Source organism: Poromitra crassiceps (genome assembly GCF_964638095.1).
Source record: "Poromitra crassiceps genome assembly, chromosome: 18".
Taxonomy (NCBI): Eukaryota; Metazoa; Chordata; class Actinopteri; order Beryciformes; family Melamphaidae; genus Poromitra; species Poromitra crassiceps.
In genome coordinates this window covers 1,635,907-1,656,740 of record NC_139636.1, presented here as the reverse complement: position 1 = coordinate 1,656,740, position 20,834 = coordinate 1,635,907, and the positions used below count along the sequence as shown (strand labels likewise).

Genomic DNA, 20,834 nt, shown 5'->3' with positions numbered 1-20,834 from the left:
CTCACTCACTCACTCACTCACTCACTCACTCAGACACACACTCACTCACTCACTCAGACACACACTCACTCTCACACACACACACACACGCATGCACGCACGCACGCACACACACACACACACACACACACACACACACACACACACACACACACACACACACACATACTCACTCAAACACACACACACTCACTCACACTCACTCACTCACACACACACACACACACACGCTCACTCACTCACTCACTCACTCACTGTTGTAGTGTTACTTTAGAGGAATTTCTTTGTCAACTTTGCATTGGAACTGTGTGTGCGTGTGTGTGCGTGTGTGTGCGTGTGTGTGCGTGTCTTTGTGCGTGTCTTTGTGTGTGTTCAGAGCGTACGTGGAGAAGTACCTCCTAGAGAAGTCCCGTCTGGTGTACCAGGAGCACAATGAGAGGTGAGTCACCACCACACATGCTGATACCAGTGACAGAATACTGGGCTATACTTGGGATGCTATAGAGCTGAACAGTCACATGACATTTCTTGCCAAGGAAGAGAGTTCCCCTATTCATTTCTCCATAGACATTTAGAAAAATCCTTATATAACGACTTTTAAGGCTTTTAAACCCAGAGGTTTCCAACATTTTTCCCTTATAAGCATATATGTATAATATATATACTGTATATATATATATATATATATATATATATATATATATATATATATATATTATACGTTACACGTCTAAGGGAGCCCATATCTCGCAAGATTTTTGTTATATGATATGACATGATGCAGAATTACAAAACTGTATGTTGGGAGAGGACAGTGGAGATGGTAACAATAGTTAGTTATGCTGCTGGTAAACTTAAAGGTCATTAAATAGCAGTGACATCAAATGATTCTTCATTTTGCTAGGAGCCCACTGGGACCCTGTAGAGGACCGCCGGTGGTCCCCGAACCCCAGTTTGGGAACCACTTGTGTAATCACAAGCTCACTGCCCGACCTACCCTACAGTCTACAGTACCATTAGCCATCAGTCATCCCCATAGAGAGGCAAAGTTACCGCCTACTTCCCAGTAGCGTAGCCAGACTTGGCTCATTGGGTGTGCCACAGAAAGCCAGGGTATGCCAGGGGGCGGACCATTTGGCGGCGGCCATAAGGCCGCCGGCAAAAAAAATTTGGGTCTTTTCAAACCAGATTTAGAGGAATATTTGTGTGTTGTTTGCTCCTTTTCACACTCATTATTAGCAGGTAGAAGCAGTCAATTAAATTGTATTTTTTGGCAACATGTAAAACCACTTTGTTTAGTATCTCAAAAAAGTCTCACCTACTTTTTCCAATGAGTGTTCTAGTCGGGAAAGAACGCAAATTTGGTTGGCATGAAGGTTCGTCTACTGCAGAGAGATCTGTAACGTTCTCAGTGTCCTCTGGCTCTGCACAAACCTCCAGTGTGTTGTTGGCTGCGTTCCCCGCTGTTAACGTCATTGTTTCGGCTGCATCATCTTCTTCATAATCATCTGTCTCTTCTCCACTGTACACCACCAATACAGGTGCGGGAAGGGTGCACTACAATCCGCACTTGTTGAGGGGGAGGGTGACAACGAGTCATCTTCTTCCTCGTCGTCAAAGCGACGTTTCTTGCCTTTGCCGAAAAAGCTTAAAAGCGAGCTTTGTTTCATGTCTTCTTGATTTGGGCTGCTGCTGCTGCTACAGCTGTGCGTGCATTTGTTTACTTTACGTGGACGACAGCTTAACTATTCCCATGATGCTCCGGGGCACATAGGTCAGCGGAGCGTGATTTCTATTCGCACATAGGATAAGTTGGACACAGTGCATGACAGCGTTGATGTGTTTTGCAGACAAAACAAAAAACCTTTTTTACCCCATTTTTTTTGGGTGTGCCAGCGGCCTGTCTGGGTGGCATTGGCACACCCTAGCACACCCGTGGCTACGCGCCTGCTACTTCCTGCTTCAGCACTGTACCAGAGATTTTCATCCGCCATTTATTTTCCCATAGACATTTCGTAAAATCCTTATAAAAAGAGTTTTACTGGTTCAAACCAAATGTTCAGCTAACGCTTTAATCGGGAGAGACCATAGAACATTTCTTCAAACCCGCATTTCTTTTACGTTTTGGCCAGAGTAAAATGTTATGTGATCTCTCTGTTTCTGTACCGTTATGGGAAAATAAATGGTGGATGAAAATCTCTGGTACAGTGCTGAAGCAGGAAGTGACGTTCCACTTTGGCTCTCTATTCAGAAATGTGAATCCATAAGGACCCCCCCCTCTCTATAAGAGCTATGATGTCAAATCCATATCGCTGCACTCACATGGTGTGTGTGTGTGTGTGAGAAACTCAACACCTGGACAGCCTTCACTTCCTCTGCCAGCTGAGGAAATATCAGGTGTCATGTAGAATGCTGTCGGCCATATTTCTCAACCGCTCGTCGCTCAGTCCAACGCACAAACTCTCTGCTTTCCCTCACAGGTCGGTCAAAATGTACACAGGACAGGCTTGTGTCTAATGAACAATGAGTCAGTATACAGATAGTGTCATAGAAACACTGTCTGAAACACACACACACACACACACACACACACACACACACACACACACACACACACACACACTGGCACTCCTGAAAAAGAGAGCATTGCTCTCAGTGAGGCTCCCCTGTCTAAATAAAACACACACACACACACACACACACACACACACACACACACACACACACACCACCTCCAGCTATCCACATCCCCAAATCATTCATCTCAGACAGTGCACACAGGCTCTCTGTCTCTCTCTCTGTGTCTCTCTGTCTCTCTCTCGGTCTGTCTCACTCTCTGTCTCTCTCTCTCTCTGTCTCTCTCTCTGTCTCTCTCTCTGTCTGTCTCACTCTCTGTCTCACTCTCTGTCTCTCTCTCTGTGTGTGTGTGTGTGTGTGTCTCTCTCTCTCTCTCTCTCTGTCTCTGTCTGTCTCTCTCTCGGTCTGTCTCACTCTCTGTCTCTCTCTGTGTGTGTGTGTCTCTCTCTCTCTGTGTCTCTCTGTCTGTCTCTCTCTCTGTCTCTCTCTCTGTGTGTGTGTGTGTGTCTCTCTCTCTGTGTCTCTCTGTCTGTCTGTCTCTCTCTCTGTCTGTCTCACTCTCTGTCTCTCTCTTTGTCTCTGTCTCTCTCTCTCTGTCTTTTTCTCTCTCTGTCTGTCTCACTCTCTCTGTGTCTCTCTCTCTCATCTCCTGCACCCCTGCCCCATATCACTCACCTCTCCCAGGCGGCAGTGAAAAAGTGAGCAGATCCCAGCAGCATATAGCTTTGTGAGGGGGGGGGGGAGAAACCCCTCTCCTGGTCACCTAATCCTCCTAACCCTGATTGGCCAGAGGTTTCAATTTCATCCTGATGACAGGCCCTGGCGGCCATATTGATAGGGTGGAAACTAAAGACAGGCCAGGGGATGACCTCCCAGGCAGCTCAGACCGGTGTGTGTGTGTGTGTGTGTGTGGGGGGGGGGGGGATCCCAGTGTTTGGAAGCCCACCCATTGTTTTAAACGGCCGAACACGCACCAAGAGCGTTTTGACGCTCGTCAAACTGCCTTGACGCTCGTACTCCAAACCTGTTATGATTTTCGAGCGTCAAATGAGGTTCCAGCAGCGACCAAAGCCTCTGAGCTCCCCTCCTCCCTCTCTGCCCACTTCCATCCCCGTCTCTGTCTCGCTAAGTGCTCCTCAAACAGATCTCACGGCAGTTTAAATACAGGCATTAATACGCTACACTAGCAAAACTACAACATGAGAATAATGTTCTAGACACATCGGCTAGCAAAACATAGCCTATCCCTGGATGTCATGATGAAATTAGAATATGTTTGGACAGAATTGCATAATTCCCCCCGCAGCGCTGCCTTTTTTCTCTCCCCCTCTGCACGACAGACAGGTAGGATGATCCAACAGCCTCTATCTCAAGCTTGCCCAGAATGACGTGCCGAACAAAAGGCTATATTTCCCGCTGCAAAGTCGATCTCTGAGAAGAATACTAGAGGAATAAATTCATTCAAAACATATAGTTTGATCCAGAGGAGAATTGTAGCCTATTCTGTAGCCTACCTTTCCTCTGCAGTAGCCAGGCAGCGGCACTGTGCTCCAAACCGCGCCGGAGCTTCTCCCCATGTTTAGAAAGTGATTAAGCAGTTTATTGAGTCATGACTAACAGGGTCACTGTGGCGGATAGTCAGACCTGATTCTACGGTTATAATCAGTTCATGTTTAGAAGAGGCTTATGACAGGGGCTCAAAAACAACTTTTTTTTACTCGGTCAATTGTGCCTGATTATATATAAATTAGTGACCTTTTCCCCCAAATAGTGATGGTTCTGTCATTCTGTGGTGTATTCATTTCAGATCTGACCCTTGCAGTGCGCTATAGGGGCAGAAATTGACGCGCGTCAAATGACGAGCCTCAAGATTGGCTCCCTGTGCGTGTCGGGCTTAAGGCTTTCAAGATGCCAGGGTCACATGACCTGAGTGCACAAGCCTTCTCAACCAGCAGCCATGCTTCAGCCTTTTACATGTAGAGTAGGGCTGCACGATATATCGTTTACACATCGACATTGCGATGTGCGCATGCGCGATAGTCACATCGCAGGACGTGCGATGTCAAAAGCAAATTAACTCGTCATGTTGCTTGATAAACTCTCACTTTAGGGGTAGCCTACTGAGTGAAATGCAGGCTCTCTCAAAGGAGAGAGACGCCCCGCTACTGTACTCACTCATTTAATGCTTAGCTTCAACACAACAAACATGCACAGAGAGCAAAATTGAATTGTTTTTGCTTATGTTGCGTTGCTGACAGTAGCCTGTCTGTAAACGATGTGATTGCGAGGCGGACTTGTCCACAGCTTGCATACAGCAGGCTGGCTGCTGTAACTCAACATGTCCGTGGAGTGGAGATATTTACTCTTGAAACACCAAAAAGCAAGACCGCAACTTATGACACGAAGGCTAAAGTGATTACTGAGAAGTTGTCCGTGTATCACCGCAGCTCTCTCTCCCCCTCAGTCTGATGATGCATCAGATGATAGCAGTAACGTTACGGTAGAGGTAATCATACATAGCGACTCATTTACACAAAACATGTCGGTGAAAATAAAAAGACAATAGACATAGCTGGGCAATTAAATATATATTTATTACTTTTCACGAATGAATTGTTTGTCACCGGTCGGCTGCATGTGAATCCTCGTCTCTGTACTGCCCTGCGTGCGCTCAAAAACCGGAACTCCCCAAATGCGGAGCGTACCACTTGGTAGTTTCTGGAGGGGGGTCAGACCAAGTGTGTGAAGTAACCATGTGTGAAGTGGCAGCGGTGTTTCATTGTTGATTTCTTGAAACGTTAGAACGAAAGAAGTTGAAAGCAGTGATTATAATCAATTAAATCTAATGTTTTTCTGCAAATAGCATCATTGGGAGGTAGATTCTGGCACTCAATATTAGGGGTGGGCAATATATCAAATTTATATCCATATTGTGATTTGAGACTATATGATCTTAGATGTTGGATGGTAATATGGTGATACAGCATACATGTTGTCTTTCCCTGGTTTTAAAGGCTGCATTACACTAAGTGAAGTATAGGCTAGTGACATTTTAAAGTAGAATGTCATAACTCACTTTTTCATGTATGTAAGTCATGGAAATCCATTGGTCAAAATGTGTATGCACCCTGATAGATGACGCTCTGAGGCCTGTCACAGCCCAGTGGTTGAGAAACATTAAAATACCTAATTTCCCCTCCAAAATCAGATGGACTCCTCTACAAAATCATCCCAATCATTCTAGAAATATTATTTTCTTTCAAATAGAGCTATTCTGGTAATCTGGTGAAAATCTGTATTTTTTCATATCGCAATATATATCGCATGGGCGGGGAATATCGCAATGTCAGTTTTTTCCAATATCGTGCAGCCCTAATGTAGAGGTTCCAGCAGAACACTGTTATCCTGCTTATTAACCATGCTTCATTAGTGTTAGTAGTAGTAGTAGTAGGAACTGTGTCATCCATAGCAAAATAAACTACCATGTCAGAGTCACCATCACTCATCATCATCATCATCATCACCACCATCATCAGCACCATCAACACCTTCATCATCATCATCATCATCACCAGGGAACAGAACAGGGCAGCCTGCAAAAGCTCGCCTCTGTTTTTCTATGTCAAACTCAGGACATCAACGGGCATCTGGTCAACAGACCTCAGTGTCCTAGCTGGAGTATACCATGTCAATAATGCAGCTAGATCAACACTACAGAATAACAAGGTTAATATACAGAGATTTATTGATTGATTGATTGATTGATTGATTTATATATATATATATTTGGGGGGGGTCACTGCAACATTTGTTTTTCTTGTTTCTTTTCAACCAAGAGAAGAAAACATTCTAAAAGCATTTTTTTCCTGCCGGGTCCCAGGAGTTTAATGCAGATACATTTCCAAAAAGAGTGAACAACGTAACCGCAGCGTGCACTGCATCGAGCGTCTGTCTGTGGAGAGCGAGCTGCCTTCCAGCAGTAATAGAATGACATGTCAGCGCTGGCCGGAGCTCCAGCCTTTGTCACGGCTAATCACAAGTGGTTACCTCCAGCCCGCCCGGCACACTGCTGCTTTTGTTTGACTTGAAACACGAGCCCGTCGGGTCGCAGGTGTTTGTTCCATATGGCAGGTTTGGGTTGTGGACGTACGCCTCAGCCTTGACGGGAGTCTCGCTGTCCTCCGGACGTGTCGTTTCAGCAGCACCACCACATTAGAGAGCTGCTGGCCCCGCCTCCTCTGAGACCATTTCAAATGATTCAGTGCTACGTTCAAGAAATCAATACAGCACGTCTTCTGCTGTCTTTCTGCTGTAGAATCCTACCTTCTAACGTGTGTGTGTGTGTGTGTGTGTGTGTGTGTGTGTGTGTGTGTGTGCGCGTGTGTGTGTGTGTGTGCGTGTGCGTGCGCGTGCGCGTGCGCGTGCGTGCGTGTGTAGGAACTACCATGTATTCTACTACCTGTTGGCAGGAGCCAGCGAAGAAGAGAGGAAGGCCTTCCACCTGCTCAAACCTGAAGAGTACCACTACCTCAACCAGGTACACACACACATACTGTACACACACACACACACACACACACACACACACACACACACACAGTACACCACACACAGGGATTCAATGCGCAAAACGACAAAATAAATGCATCTCCCTCATATTTCTGAACCGATTCCATAATGTCATCACCCATGATATGTACAGTGTGTCGTTTTGTTGTGTTATAAATCAATTAAAACACAACTCCAGTTCCTCATAATCATCCAACTCAAAAAAGTCAACATAAATTTTACTAGAGTACATCCCTTGCATCATGATATTCAGTACAATAGAACAAGACTCTTTCCCTCTGTTGGAAATGGTGAACTTCTGTCCCAAATTCAGGCAGATGTGACTTATTTTGCCTAAAGAAATGCAGAGGCGCTGTGTGTATGATGGATGATACACTGAAGATTATGAGAGACAATTTCTCTCTCTCTCTCTCTCTCTTGCTCTCTCTCTCTCTCTCTCTCTCTCTCTCTATCTCTCTCTCTTGCTCTCTCTCTCTCTCCTTGGCTCTTATTGGCTCATTTCTCATAACTGGAGCACCTCTCAGCACTCCAAAGTGTTGATTGCATCAGCCCAAAATGTCACTTGCTGTGTGTGTGTGTGTGTTGTGTGTGTGTGTGTGTGTGTGTGTGTGTTGTGTGTGTGTCCCCAAAAAAACGTGTGTATCTTTTCCAGTGCATCTGTTTGCGTTGGCGGCTGGTGTGTGTGTGCATTCAAATTGCCTCTTCCTCTCTGGCCGGACGCTGGGGAGGCGGAGCTCTTTGTTCTCTTTTTGGCTTCCCCAATAAAGAAAGAGTTTTTTCTCCTCCTTAATCCTCACGACAACAACAAAACCTCCACGCCTGTTACCATGCTGCTCTGTTTCCATGGCAACAGCAGGAGTCCACAGTTAATCTGCCTGCTGACTCGCTCGCGTGCCGAGGGCGCCGGCGGTCGTGTGTGTGTGCATGTGTGTGTGTGTCTCTGACAAACAGCAGGCATGCGTCCAACACACACACACACACACACACACACACACACACACACACACACACACACACACACACACACACGCGCACACACACACACTCACACTCACAATCTAAATCCTAGCACCCACACATGGTGTCACAAAGGAGCAAAACGATTATCAATATTTAGTTATCTCCTCTCTGAGGTGGATTTGGTTGGTCTGTCTATCTGTCTATCTGTCTGTCTGTCTGTCTGTCTGTCTGTCTGTCTGTCTGCCATTTTTCCTGTCTGTCTGTCTGTCTGCCTGTCTGTCTGTCTGCCTGTCTGTCTGTCTCTCTGGAGTTCTAGGGTGCATAGCATAAACATAAGGTTTTCACAAACAACATTGTCTCTTGGTCTCCACAATTCAAACCAGTTGCCAAACGCCGTCTGCGATTAGGTCACGGTGTAGTGGATTCAATTATCACAACTCTGTGTGTGTGTGTGTGTGCGTGTGTGTGTGTGTGTGTGTGTGTGTGTGTGTGTGTGTGTGTGTGTGTGTGTGTTAGTGGTTAGTGTGTGTTGTCAATTTCCACATCTTCTTAACCCACTCTGCCTTGCTTCCAGATGACAAAGAAATCGCACAAACTCCCCTGGGACAATTACTATGAGAGTGAGCTGGTCAGTATTGCGTGGATGGGAAGTCGTCGTGTGTGTGTGTGTGTGTGTGTGTGTGTGTGTGTGTGTGTGTGTGTGTGTGTGTGTGTGTGTGTGTGTGTGTGGGTTGTCTGCGTGCCAGTCATGGTGTTATTCTGTCGTCTGTCAACACGTTTGTTTCACTGAAATGGACCAGATGCATAAAGATGGTCCTGTAGCGACCTGGGCTGACATCACTTCCTCTTCCTCCATCAGAGAGTTGAACATTTTGAATCAAATGTTTAAAGGGATACTGTACCTTACTATCTTGGATTCTACTGTAATTGGTTGTTTTTACTCAAGAGATTCTTGTATTTGAAGAGTTTTGTTATCCAGCATTTGAATAATGTGACAAACTTATTGACAGCAAAAGTCGCAGCTAATCATGGTGGCTCACCTGGTAGCACGCATACGACGGAGGCTCGCTCCTCTGAGCGGCCGACGCGTTGCATATATATTAAATAACAAACGTAATGTTATATGTTTTTCCCAAAAAGGAATATATAGTATTTTGGAATGGATCATTCTTTAGTGAAAGTAAGTGGCATGGCTAGCTGCTTGTACCGCAGTAATGAGTCCACAACACCTGGATGTCAGGACTTCCTGCTCTTACATGTCAAAATCAATGAGCTTTGTATAGAGCATTTAGGTTCAATGCATGAAATAAGCTAAGAAATAGTTTGTGAAACAGTGACGTTTGTGTTCAGCAAGATCATCGTCACAAATGAGCCCCTTTTATGACTTTTGAAGTGTTTTCTGAAAATCAACAAAATGCATTTAGCCTTGAAACATCATAAAAGTGGTCCTCATTTGTCAAGATGATCTTGCTGAACACAACCTTCCCTGTTTCATCATCTTTTCTTAACCACAGAGCTTATTTCATGCATTTAACCGGAATTCCCATACAAAAATCCCATTAACCTTTACACAGTAAGAACCAGGAAGTGCAGGGACTTCTGTGTAACCTTTACACGTACAGTAAGAACCAGGAAGTGCAGGGACTTCTGTGTAACCTTTACACATACTGTACAGTAAGAACCAGGAAGTGCAGGGACTTCTGTGTAACCTTTACACATACTGTACAGTAAGAACCAGGAAGTGCAGGGACTTCTGTGTAACCTTTACACATACTGTACAGTAAGAACCAGGAAGTGCAGGGACTTCTGTGTAACCTTTACACATACTGTACAGTAAGAACCAGGAAGTGCAGGGACTTCTGTGTAACCTTAACACATACTGTACAGTAAGAACCAGGAAGTGCAGGGACTTCTGTGTAACCTTTACACATACTGTACAGTAAGAACCAGGAAGTGCAGGGACTTCTGTGTAACCTTTACACATACTGTACAGTAAGAACCAGGAAGTGCAGGGACTTCTGTGTAACCTTTACACATACTGTACAGTAAGAACCAGGAAGTGCAGGGACTTCTGTGTAACCTTTACACATACTGTACAGTAAGAACCAGGAAGTGCAGGGACTTCTGTGTAACCTTTACACATACTGTACAGTAAGAACCAGGAAGTGCAGGGACTTCTGTGTAACCTTTACACATACTGTACAGTAAGAACCAGGAAGTGCAGGGACTTCTGTGTAACCTTTACACATACTGTACAGTAAGAACCAGGAAGTGCAGGGACTTCTGTGTAACCTTTACACATACTGTACAGTAAGAACCAGGAAGTGCAGGGACTTCTGTGTAACCTTTACACATACTGTACAGTAAGAACCAGGAAGTGCAGGGACTTCTGTGTAACCTTTACACGTACTGTACAGTAAGAACCAGGAAGTGCAGGGACTTCTGTGTAACCTTTACACGTACTGTACAGTAAGAACCAGGAAGTGCAGGGACTTCTGTGTAACCTTTACACATACTGTACAGTAAGAACCAGGAAGTGCAGGGACTTCTGTGTAACCTTTACACGTACTGTACAGTAAGAACCAGGAAGTGCAGGGACTTCTGTGTAACCTTTACATGTACAGTAAGAACCAGGAAGTGCAGGGACTTCTGTGTAACCTTTACACATACTGTACAGTAAGAACCAGGAAGTGCAGGGACTTCTGTGTAAGCCAAAAAATACCTCATCCCTGCTGTGCTCTATACAATTCAAAACATTAAGCAACACCTTAAAACAGAGATTTAGTTTTGGGTGCTTTGTGCTATGGGGGATGGGGGATGATGTCAAACCGGGAGTCGGCCATCTTTAAAGGGAAGGTTCAGGAGGGTCAGAGGTCAATCCTACTGATGGAATCAGTCTCTTTCATCACATAGTCCAGTACTGTGTAGTGTACCATGTGTCACTACACAGTACATGTACAGGACTCCTGACAACTTGTGTAGTGTACCATGTGTCACTACACAGTACATGTACAGGACTCCTGACAACTTGTGTAGTGACACATGGTACACAGATACATGTACAGGACTCCTGACAACTTGTGTAGTGACACATGGTACACAGATACATGTACAGGACTCCTGACAACTTGTGTAGTGACACATGGTACACAGATACATGTACAGGACTCCTGACAACTTGTGTAGTGACACATGGTACACAGATACATGTACAGGACTCCTGACAACTTGTGTAGTGACACATGGTACACAGATACATGTACAGGACTCCTGACAACTTGTGTAGTGACACATGGTACACAGATAGCAGAACCTCACCAAGAGTTACAAAGGAACAATGATATACTGTAGACATCAAATAGACACTAGATTATATGTCACTCTACATAATATATACCAAAAAAGCACGACCCCCTGGGTGGTCCTGACCCCCAGGTTGAGAACCACTGATATAGACTAATGTAGATAAAGAAGTCTTCATACTACAAAGCACTTGAGACAAGGCTTCACACTGGTGATTTCAGATAAATTGCCGATTTCTTTGCAATGCTAACATAAGTCAATGGAGATTGAAGCGATTTCAAAAGTGCAGGCTAGCCAGTCCTTTCACTTCCATAATCTGCAATATTAAGACTATGTAATATGAACTGTGTGAAATGTGTGTCCAGATCGCTTTTGTCAGCGTCTTTTTTGGTGGACACTTTTTGTGAGGAGAAATAAAAGCAGATGATAACGTCACCTGCTGCTAGCTTAGCAGTTTACCAACTGCACTAACCAGCTGGTTAACATAACGTTAACACATTACATGACAATACAGTTTATCATCACTGTTACAGTAACGTACATTCAATGATTAGCCTACAACGTCCTATTCCTCCATCGCCCCCCTGGAAGCCTTTTGTTGCTTCCTGCTGCTCTTAATGAGGAAATGGCGCTGGGGGGGGGGGGGGGGTGCTATATGGACTATGGAAGGCCTTATAATGTATATGATATTTTTACAGAAACTGACACATGTATGTTTTGAGAGATTGCTTTATGAAATGATCAGTAGGATAGGCTTCACATCCCGAAACTTCCCTTGAAGTATGTGGTCAATTTTGTGTGTCTCCATGTGTACGTGTGTCTGTGTGTTTTAGAGCCTGACTGATATATCGGCATACCAATATTTTGGTACCGATATTGCCCTAATTTGGCATTAAACGTCATCTGTATCGGCTTCAACGTTTGCTGATATGCGGTCATATGATTTTTTTTTATGTTTACTGAATAATGCAGGAGACAGAAAAGCCAGCGCTCAAAATAAATCATTTTTGTTTGTTTGTTTATACCTTAATGTTTGGTCAGTGGGATTTGTTGTGTGTGGTGAAGGGATTGAATGTCACCTAATGGAAGATTACCTGACCTTGCCTTGACTTTGCCGGCTAGCAAACAGTTGACAGAGAGTCGATTGGTGTCACGGCAGCTATGAGGAGCAGAGGCCCTCGTCTATTCGTCTTGCTCGGGTTCTCTCTTGACTTTGGCCCTCCTAACCCTAACCCCTCCTCCTAACCCCTCCTCCTAACCCCTCCTCCTAACCCCTCCTCCTAACCCTAACCCCTCCTCCTAACCCCTCCTCCTAACCCCTCCTCCGCAAAGCCACATTCATCCAAGAAAGGTTTTCTGAGGACACTCGTCTGTTCTCAGCTGTTCAGCACCGGCCTGCTTTTCATATTCCTACAGTCTTAACATGTCAACACCTGAGCTGCCCAGTGCTCCCACTATTTACCTCTTTCCCCATCACTTCTCTATTTATTGCCAGCCACTGCCAGCGTTTCTGATCATTTTCACTAATCTGCCAAGACCCCCAGAATATTGTGTTCTATGTAAAAACAGTGAATATATCAAAAGAAAGAACAGAGCCTCTATTTTCATACAAAAACAATCAGATCTTTTTTTTATCAGCACTTGAATGTCATTGTAAAAAAAAAAATCTGACTTAAAGGGATACACCACTTTTTGGGAGTTTAGCTCATTTGCCATATCCCCCCCCCACATAACCAAGGTACACCATGCCTTTACTGTACGTCACTGTCCGAGCAGTATACAGTGAGCTACACTCTTATTATTCTTGATGATCTACAAAGGTTTATAGACCATAAGATGCCATTTCTGGATCCATATGCCACTCTTCACCTCGGCAAGCACCTTATCACCCACAGAGCAATTCTAGAAGTGAGTCGCATTGCCATTCATCCCAGTCTTCTTCTGTTTAAACACACCACGGCGGTCTAAAAATTGTACTGCTTATTTACCTTTATTTCTCTTACAAATGATTTAGTGTAGGCTACGCCGACATGTAAACATGAATGGAGAGACGACAGAAGATTTGCTTAAGCTGTTTCCACTGCATTTATCGCATTTTCCCTTTATTGATACACCCAACTTTTTCACCTCCCTCAAGCGTGAATAGGTTTTTGTGATATGTGGATATATATATATATATATTTTTTTGCAGCGTTTCCACTCAGGTTTATTATGCGCAAATTGAAAATTCACATAAAAACAGGTGGCTGGAAACCCAACTAATGTCTCTGAGGGCGGATACTGTCCGGTGTTACAACAAAATCTGCCGAACATGTGCATCAGCGCTGCAGTGTGGTGGCACATTTCTGTGTAACACCAGGTGGTTTAACATTGTCAGTACCAGCCTTTAAAGGGATAGTTCAGTTTGTTTGAAGTGGGGTCCTATCAGCTAGTTCCATACACTAACTGAAATAAGTAAAGCCTTCTGGATGCTGAGCACACCATGTAAGCCTTAACTACACTAACTGAAATAGGTACAGTGTTCTGGACACTGAGCGCACCGTCTATCGAGACCCAGCACTCTGAACCAACATTCTCCACAGCTCTGTGTCTCTAGTACAGGGGGCCAAGAACTAAAACGTAATTTATCCACCTAAAACAACACCCACCTAAACAAATCAATATCAGTGTACATGCACGCTCTATTTTGACCATTTTCAGTGCTTTACTTTACTGTCAAACAGCCGTCTCATTCGGCACTACATTTCCTCCCAACAGTAGAACTACCGTATTCCTCCGCCAAACGCGCAAAGTGAACGTCACTTCCTGCTTTTCTCCCTGTACCAGCGCTGGAAAAATCAGAATGGCGGTGAACGTGTGAAGTGACATTCACTCTGCCTCTCTAATTGGATAAATCCTCTCCTCTCTTTCTGGTTTCTCGTGGAGCTTCTTCGCTTGTCTTTGGACCTGGAGGTGCTGTACTATTTCCCAACGTTTTGTAGCAGCGTCCTCTAGCATATAACAGTGAAAATGCGGATTGCCGGAAAAATTCCATCAATGGCGGGGAAAGAGTTAATCCTTTTTCTTTCGTCTGTCCATTCTCTTCCCCCTCTTCTCTCTCTTCTGAGTCCCTCCTCATCTTCTCTCTCTTTTCTCCATTCCCCTGGCTTCCCTCCTTCCTCTCTCTCTCTCTCATTTCTTTCCTTACTCGTCTGTGCCCTCTGTGACTGTTTCTTGACATGCTGTCTCTCCCAGGGGTCAGCCGATGACCTCATCAGTCTGTGACCCCACTATCCAAGAAGATGATGTCAGCATCTTCCAAAACTCAGACACACGCACACACACGCACACACACACACACACACACACACACACACACACACACACACACACACACACACACACACACACACAGAGCAGCCCTTGACAGCAGCTGTCTGAGCATCTGACCAACCCCGTGGGCCTATTTAACCTTTGACCTCTAGCAGTGGCCAATTGGCACTAGGCAGGCAGCAGTATCACAGGGATGACATCATTATTTTTTATTTTTGTAGGCCAACTCAGCTAGCCATGCTAGTTCTGGTTCCTACGTGGAAAAGTCGGAGTGGGATTTTTGTATGGTGGATTTTGGTTAAATGCATGAAATGAGGTCTGTGGTTAACAAAAATTTATCAAACAGCAAACTTTGTGTTCAGCAAGATAACCACTTTTATGAATTTTGAATCGTTTCTGAAAATCACAAATAAAATAAAAATAAAACACATTTACGCTTCGGAAATCTTAAAAGTGGTCCTCATTTGTGAAGATGATCCTGCTGAACACAAGGTTTGCTGTTTCATAAACTTGTGTTAACCACCGGCCTTATTTCAAGCATTTAACCAAAATCTCCACACAAAATCCCATTGACTTTTAGACGAAGGAAGCGGAAGTGTTCGCATCCAGGACTTCCAGACTCATTACTGTTTTACTCTATAAAGACACCCAGCTCGAGTTTATACAGATTCCAGACGCAACGTCTAGTGTCAGAAAAAAAATGTAGTGTTTAACGGAGGATCCCAAAGACCAAACATTTCGCCTTGATGTTTGCATTTGACGTGTGTAGTCGGGTGTTTTGTTCTGCGCTGTGGTGGCTGCAGATCCTGCATTGTGCCTGTTTGGGTGTCTATGGTTTTTGCCTGTGTGGAATGTCTAGGGATGGGTTGGCATGCTGTTTTTTGGCACATAAAAAATGTGTGCTTTCTCTCATATCACTGCGTGGCTTGAAAACAGAAATCACTTGAGTTTTGATGAAGTTATGGTAAGTAAGAGGGCAGCCTCAAGTCAATGCACATCAAATCACTTCTAATCGGATCCATGAGCGATCTGTTATAAAGTTCCATGTGCAGTTGGGCTCCTAGCTTGGTTTCACTTGCCCCAAAAGTGTTGTAAATTCCCCACTGGCTTAGAATTACAACCACAGCATATGAATACTGAAGTGAGAAAATAATCTTTGTTTAAAATGGGTGAAAAGAACAGATTGTTCCTTAATTATCCCTTTACTGGACTCAGGAATCTCTTTTGCTAAGAGTTAAGGGTTTGGTTTTAGACCAAAATATTCCCTTGCAACCTGCCAACATCGATCTCTTTATTTTCCCAGCTTCCTTGAACATATCACATTGAGCTGCTCGGCATTGAGGTCGAACAACCCGGCAATTTGAAAACTGCCTTTTCGCGGGACTTAGCGTAGCTGGAGAAGCCTCAAAACCCCTTTGTTGCAATTGGAGAAGCTTGCTGGAGAGATATGCAGAGTTGTGGCTTTTCAGTTCCTGGCAACTTCCAAGCCAAAGGAAAACAATGGCGCTGAGAGGAGTGTTGAATGTTAAAGTGTACGAGGCCCAGAGCAGCATTATGGCTTCCTGTGTCTCCTCTCGCTGGCCGCTCTGCTCTCTATGGTATGTGCTAATTACAGCGTGACTGAGCAGAGACATGCTGACCTACCGGAGGGCCTAGGGAGACACACACACACACACACACGCACGCACGCACGCACACACACACACACACGCACACGCGCACACACACTCACATTCCCACACACACGCACGCGCGCACACACACTCACACACACGCGCACACACTCACACGCACACACATGCGCGCACACACACACACACACACTCACACTCTCACTCTCACTCTCTCTCTTTCACTAATTCAGTATCTCATTTACTCCAGCAGTTATTCATTCATTCTCTCTCATGGTCACTTATGGCAGAGGTCGCTCACTGGTATACATCCATGTAGTCACTCACTCACTCACTCACTCACTCACTCACTCACTCAAACACTCACTCACTCATTCACTCTCAAACACACACATGCGCACGCACACACACACACACGCACTTGTGCTTTTGCCAGGTGATGACATAATTTACCTTTCCTAAGCCCCGCCCCTTTTCCTTGATCAATGGTCAGTCAGCTAGAGTGAATTGTGACATCACACACTCTAGGCTGGCTCCATATGCTGAAATATATGTTGAAAAAAGCATAGTGTGTAAACTGTGATTTCTCAAAGTACAAAAGGTATCAACACGCTGAATTAGAGTAATACAGTACTAAAAGTGTTGACCCGTTTAAAGTTTGAATGGCGTTTCTACAGTATCTTAAAGTATGAAGGAGGAGTTAGAGTTCAAAGAGTTCTACAGGATCTTAAAGTATGAAGGAGGAGTTAGAGTTCAAAGAGTTCTACAGGATCTTAAAGTATGAAGGAGGAGTTAGAGTTCAAAGAGTTCTAGGGTTAGGGTTAGGGTTAGCTTGCTCTACTGCTATTGGAGCACAGAGCAAAAAGGGGCGGGACTTCTGAAAAGCCAATTGTAATATTCACGAGTAACACAAATCACAATTCTATCCCTTTGACAGCAGTTTAGTGGCTGTGAAATGGATTCAGTAGTTTCCCAACGGCTTTTGTGTTAAACGAAGAACACTTTTTAATGTTGATACCTCTCCCTTGTTCTCACTCCGTGTGTGTGTGTGTGTGTGTGTGTGTGTGTGTGTGTGTGTGTGTGTGCGTGTGTGTGTGTGTGTGTGTGTGTGTCTGTGCGTGCGTCTTACACCAGGAGGATTGCTTTACAGTGGAAGGAGAGGACCTGAAACATGACTTTGAGCGGCTGCAGCTGGCTATGGAGATGGTCGGCTTCCTGCCCACCACACGCAAACAGTAAGACGTTTCTACACAGAGAAATATCAGCTGTAACGTGCCGCGTGCTTCTACGCCTTTATCATACTGTAACTGTCAAACTCACTCCCACTGTCTCTGAACTCCACCACATGCTGCATGCTATTTATTTGCCAAGTACAATCAATGACTATACAGGAGGTTCTTTCTATGGCTTTGTTGTGATGGAACATCAACAGCTCGTTTAGTCACATAAATACATAGAGGCAGACATACATACATACGGAGGCACTCACAAAACTCACATTCAGTACAAGGGTACAGATAGATTATACAGATCACTCTATAGACGGTTTTCACCAGAGCGCAACCCCACAGCACTTCCTTTTTCTCAGCATTCGGCAAACTGCAGAAATATTCACTCGACATCGTTACTTTTGTTTTCGCCGCTCAGCTGTATAGACGGTTTTCACAGAATGGTCAGTCCTGCACTTGAATGTTTTATTTTCTTTTATGTCCATAGCAAACACTGCAACAGGAAGTGAGCGGGGGTTCAATTTAGAATGTTTTTGTTGTCAAGTTAAAACCGTCTATATATCCCAAATTTGATGAATAAAGTGTAATTGTATCCTATCTCTTATCTTCTATACACATTCAGGCATACTGTCGCTATGAGCATTCGGGCAGCACAACATCTTAACGTGTTTGTTTCTCATCATCTTTAACCTGCAGTAGTGCTGTCGTCGTCGTTCAAATGCAAACGGGCGTCACTGTGGAAGTAAAGCTGTTTTTGTCAAGTCTTGTAAAGTCGACCTTTTGGGGGAAATGCACAATTTCCATCTGATAGTAGCAGTATAAATGTTGTCTTCTTTTCTAACTCTCCCTTGCAAGCAAAGGGAGATGTTTCAGTAGATGACTTTAATAAGTTAGAGTAGGGGTTCCCAAACTTTTTCATCTTGGGACCCAAAAGATACATTTTGTGTCTCCCTGGGACCCAAATTCACAAAAAAACATAAGGTAATGAGTTGCCATGACGCCCGGGTCCGCCACCCAAATTGGGTCCCGACCCACAGAGAGACTATCCCACTACAGAAAAGTCTGTGTTTGCTGTTAAAGTCTCCCTGAGCAAAAGACACTGAACCTACCCGTTCACTTTTTGTTGTAAGTCATGCTGGATCAGAACCACAGCAGAACAGCTCAAATGTAAATGTAGTAACCAAAGCGTGTCTCTTCCTCGTCAGGATCTTCTGCCTGCTGTCGGCCATCTTGCACCTGGGGAACATCCGCTACAAGAAGAAGACGTACCGGGACGACTCCATCGACATCTGCAACCCCGAGGTCCTGCCCATCGTCTCCGAGCTGCTGGAGGTCAGATACACACTGACACAGCCTCGTCACCTACACTCACTCACTGTCTTCAAGTTCAAGTGTTGCTCATTTATTGCTTACTTGAATACAGTTATGAAAACCACATTTTACTGTGCTGAATTAGCTTAGTGTCCTTGGACCAAAAGAAACATCTGACTGTAACAGACAGCTGCTTTGTTTTGATTCCTGATATGTTATCCATTACTCCTGGAACTAGACTTTTGTTGTGAGGAACTTCTGATGGTCCAATACCTTATTTGTGCCATTTCTCTGACTACTTTTCCTTTGTTGCACATGTTGGCGTGGCTGAGCCACAGCGCCTTATAGTAAACAAACCATATCAAAAGAGTCCAGTAGGAAAAGTGACACTGCAGCCTCAAAACGCAGACTACAGTATCCAGAAACGCAGTGTGGCTTTGGTTCAGCAACACATCACAATGTGAGTGACTGCTGCAATCAAAAAGGTTTTCAGCCATCCAAAAAGAACAGCAACAACTTACTTGAGAGTGTTGTTTTACTTTAATAGAAGATTTTATGACACGCTTTTGACAGTCCAGCAGAATTATTAACCTTATAGGAAAGTGCAATAGGAGTTTTGAATCATATTTCACATATATTTAGAGGTGCTGTCAGTTTATTTTGGATTGGACAAAAATCACAAAGGACCGTTTTGTCTCCTGTATCGTTTGTGCTGAAATGCAATACTCTAAATATTGTGAAAGATAATAAAAATGAAGAATCGAAGCAAGATATTACCCCAAGCAGCCTCCTTACATATTCCATCACATGCCTGGGGAAGATACTTCACACTTAACGAACCTATTGAACTTTGAAAAGTATTCAGAATCTGTTTTGAGCATCTGAACTCTGAGTTTTTCTCCTCTGCTGTGTTGTTCTAAACGCTGTGAGAGACACTGTAGTTTACCTCGTGTGGCTTTTACAAAGCTGAGGGCTTCATCCACACAGGAGCAGCTTGTGGTGACAGTGGAAGTTAAAAGGTGCTACAGGTCCCAAAGAGCGGTCTAACGTCCAGCGCTTCCACAAAGTACTGTTTGTGTAACGGCTATTTTCAGACCTGTTATACTTGTGTGCCGTTGCGTGGGCGTTCAGTAAAAATGGCAACAGTAAAAACAGAATTTGTTTCCAAATTCACCTGCCTGGTTGAATGACATTTAAATGAAAAGAAGGTAAAAAAAAAACATCCCAGGCACAATGTGCAATCAAGCAGATTGAAAATAATGTTAGGAACCTGGCTTGATAGCTAACAGCTAACAAGCTAACAACACACGTTCTGTACACTCACCAGAAATATTGTGTCTAGCAAATCTGCTCCCACAATTGAGCCTTTCTGTCTCTGTTGTGAGACTTTCTCCCCATATGATTAGTTGCCTGAAAAGGAGCACCCGACACCAGCGTCTTTCTGAAAAGTTCAGATATTTTCAGCTGGAAGCGCTGGGAGCCACGCACAAAAACACTGGAGCGCTCTGAAAATAGACGCTGGGCAGAGCGCACTTTCTCTAGACGTCCGTATGCGCCCGCATACGCTCTCTCCTCATTGGAAACAATTGAAAAAAGACACTGGAGCTTAGGTAAAGAAGCTATATGGACACACGGCCTAAGGACATAAAATACAGCAAAGTGAATGCTTGTTGTGATTTACATTCTACATTCAGCCAACAATGGTCCAGGTACTTTTGGTCTTCTAAAATGGACAGACTATGTATAAAAAGACTGTTAATTCCAACACGGTTCACCTGCTACAGATGATACCATCAAATTAAAGCTGACAGTCTGCACGTTAACCTGAAGAATTCCAATGTGTTGAGAGTACAGAACCTTTTGTGACGGCTTGCTTTTAAAACTGAAAAATGCATTACTTTTGGAAGGGTAACACACTACAGATCTTTTTTTCTACCTTTCC

General features: G+C 44.2%; 1 protein-coding gene across 1 annotated transcript in view; it reads left to right on the top strand.

Moving 5' to 3' along the window:
* Window positions 1-20,834, top strand: part of LOC310793217 (unconventional myosin-IXAb-like) — a 165,630-nt gene that overhangs the window by 54,123 nt on the left and 90,673 nt on the right. The window contains exons 3-7 of the mRNA XM_083654978.1: window positions 377-439; window positions 7,015-7,114; window positions 8,681-8,734; window positions 17,487-17,587; window positions 18,787-18,913. Coding sequence (XP_083511104.1) covers window positions 377-439; window positions 7,015-7,114; window positions 8,681-8,734; window positions 17,487-17,587; window positions 18,787-18,913 — 445 coding nt within the window. The remainder of the gene's footprint in view (window positions 1-376; window positions 440-7,014; window positions 7,115-8,680; window positions 8,735-17,486; window positions 17,588-18,786; window positions 18,914-20,834) is intronic.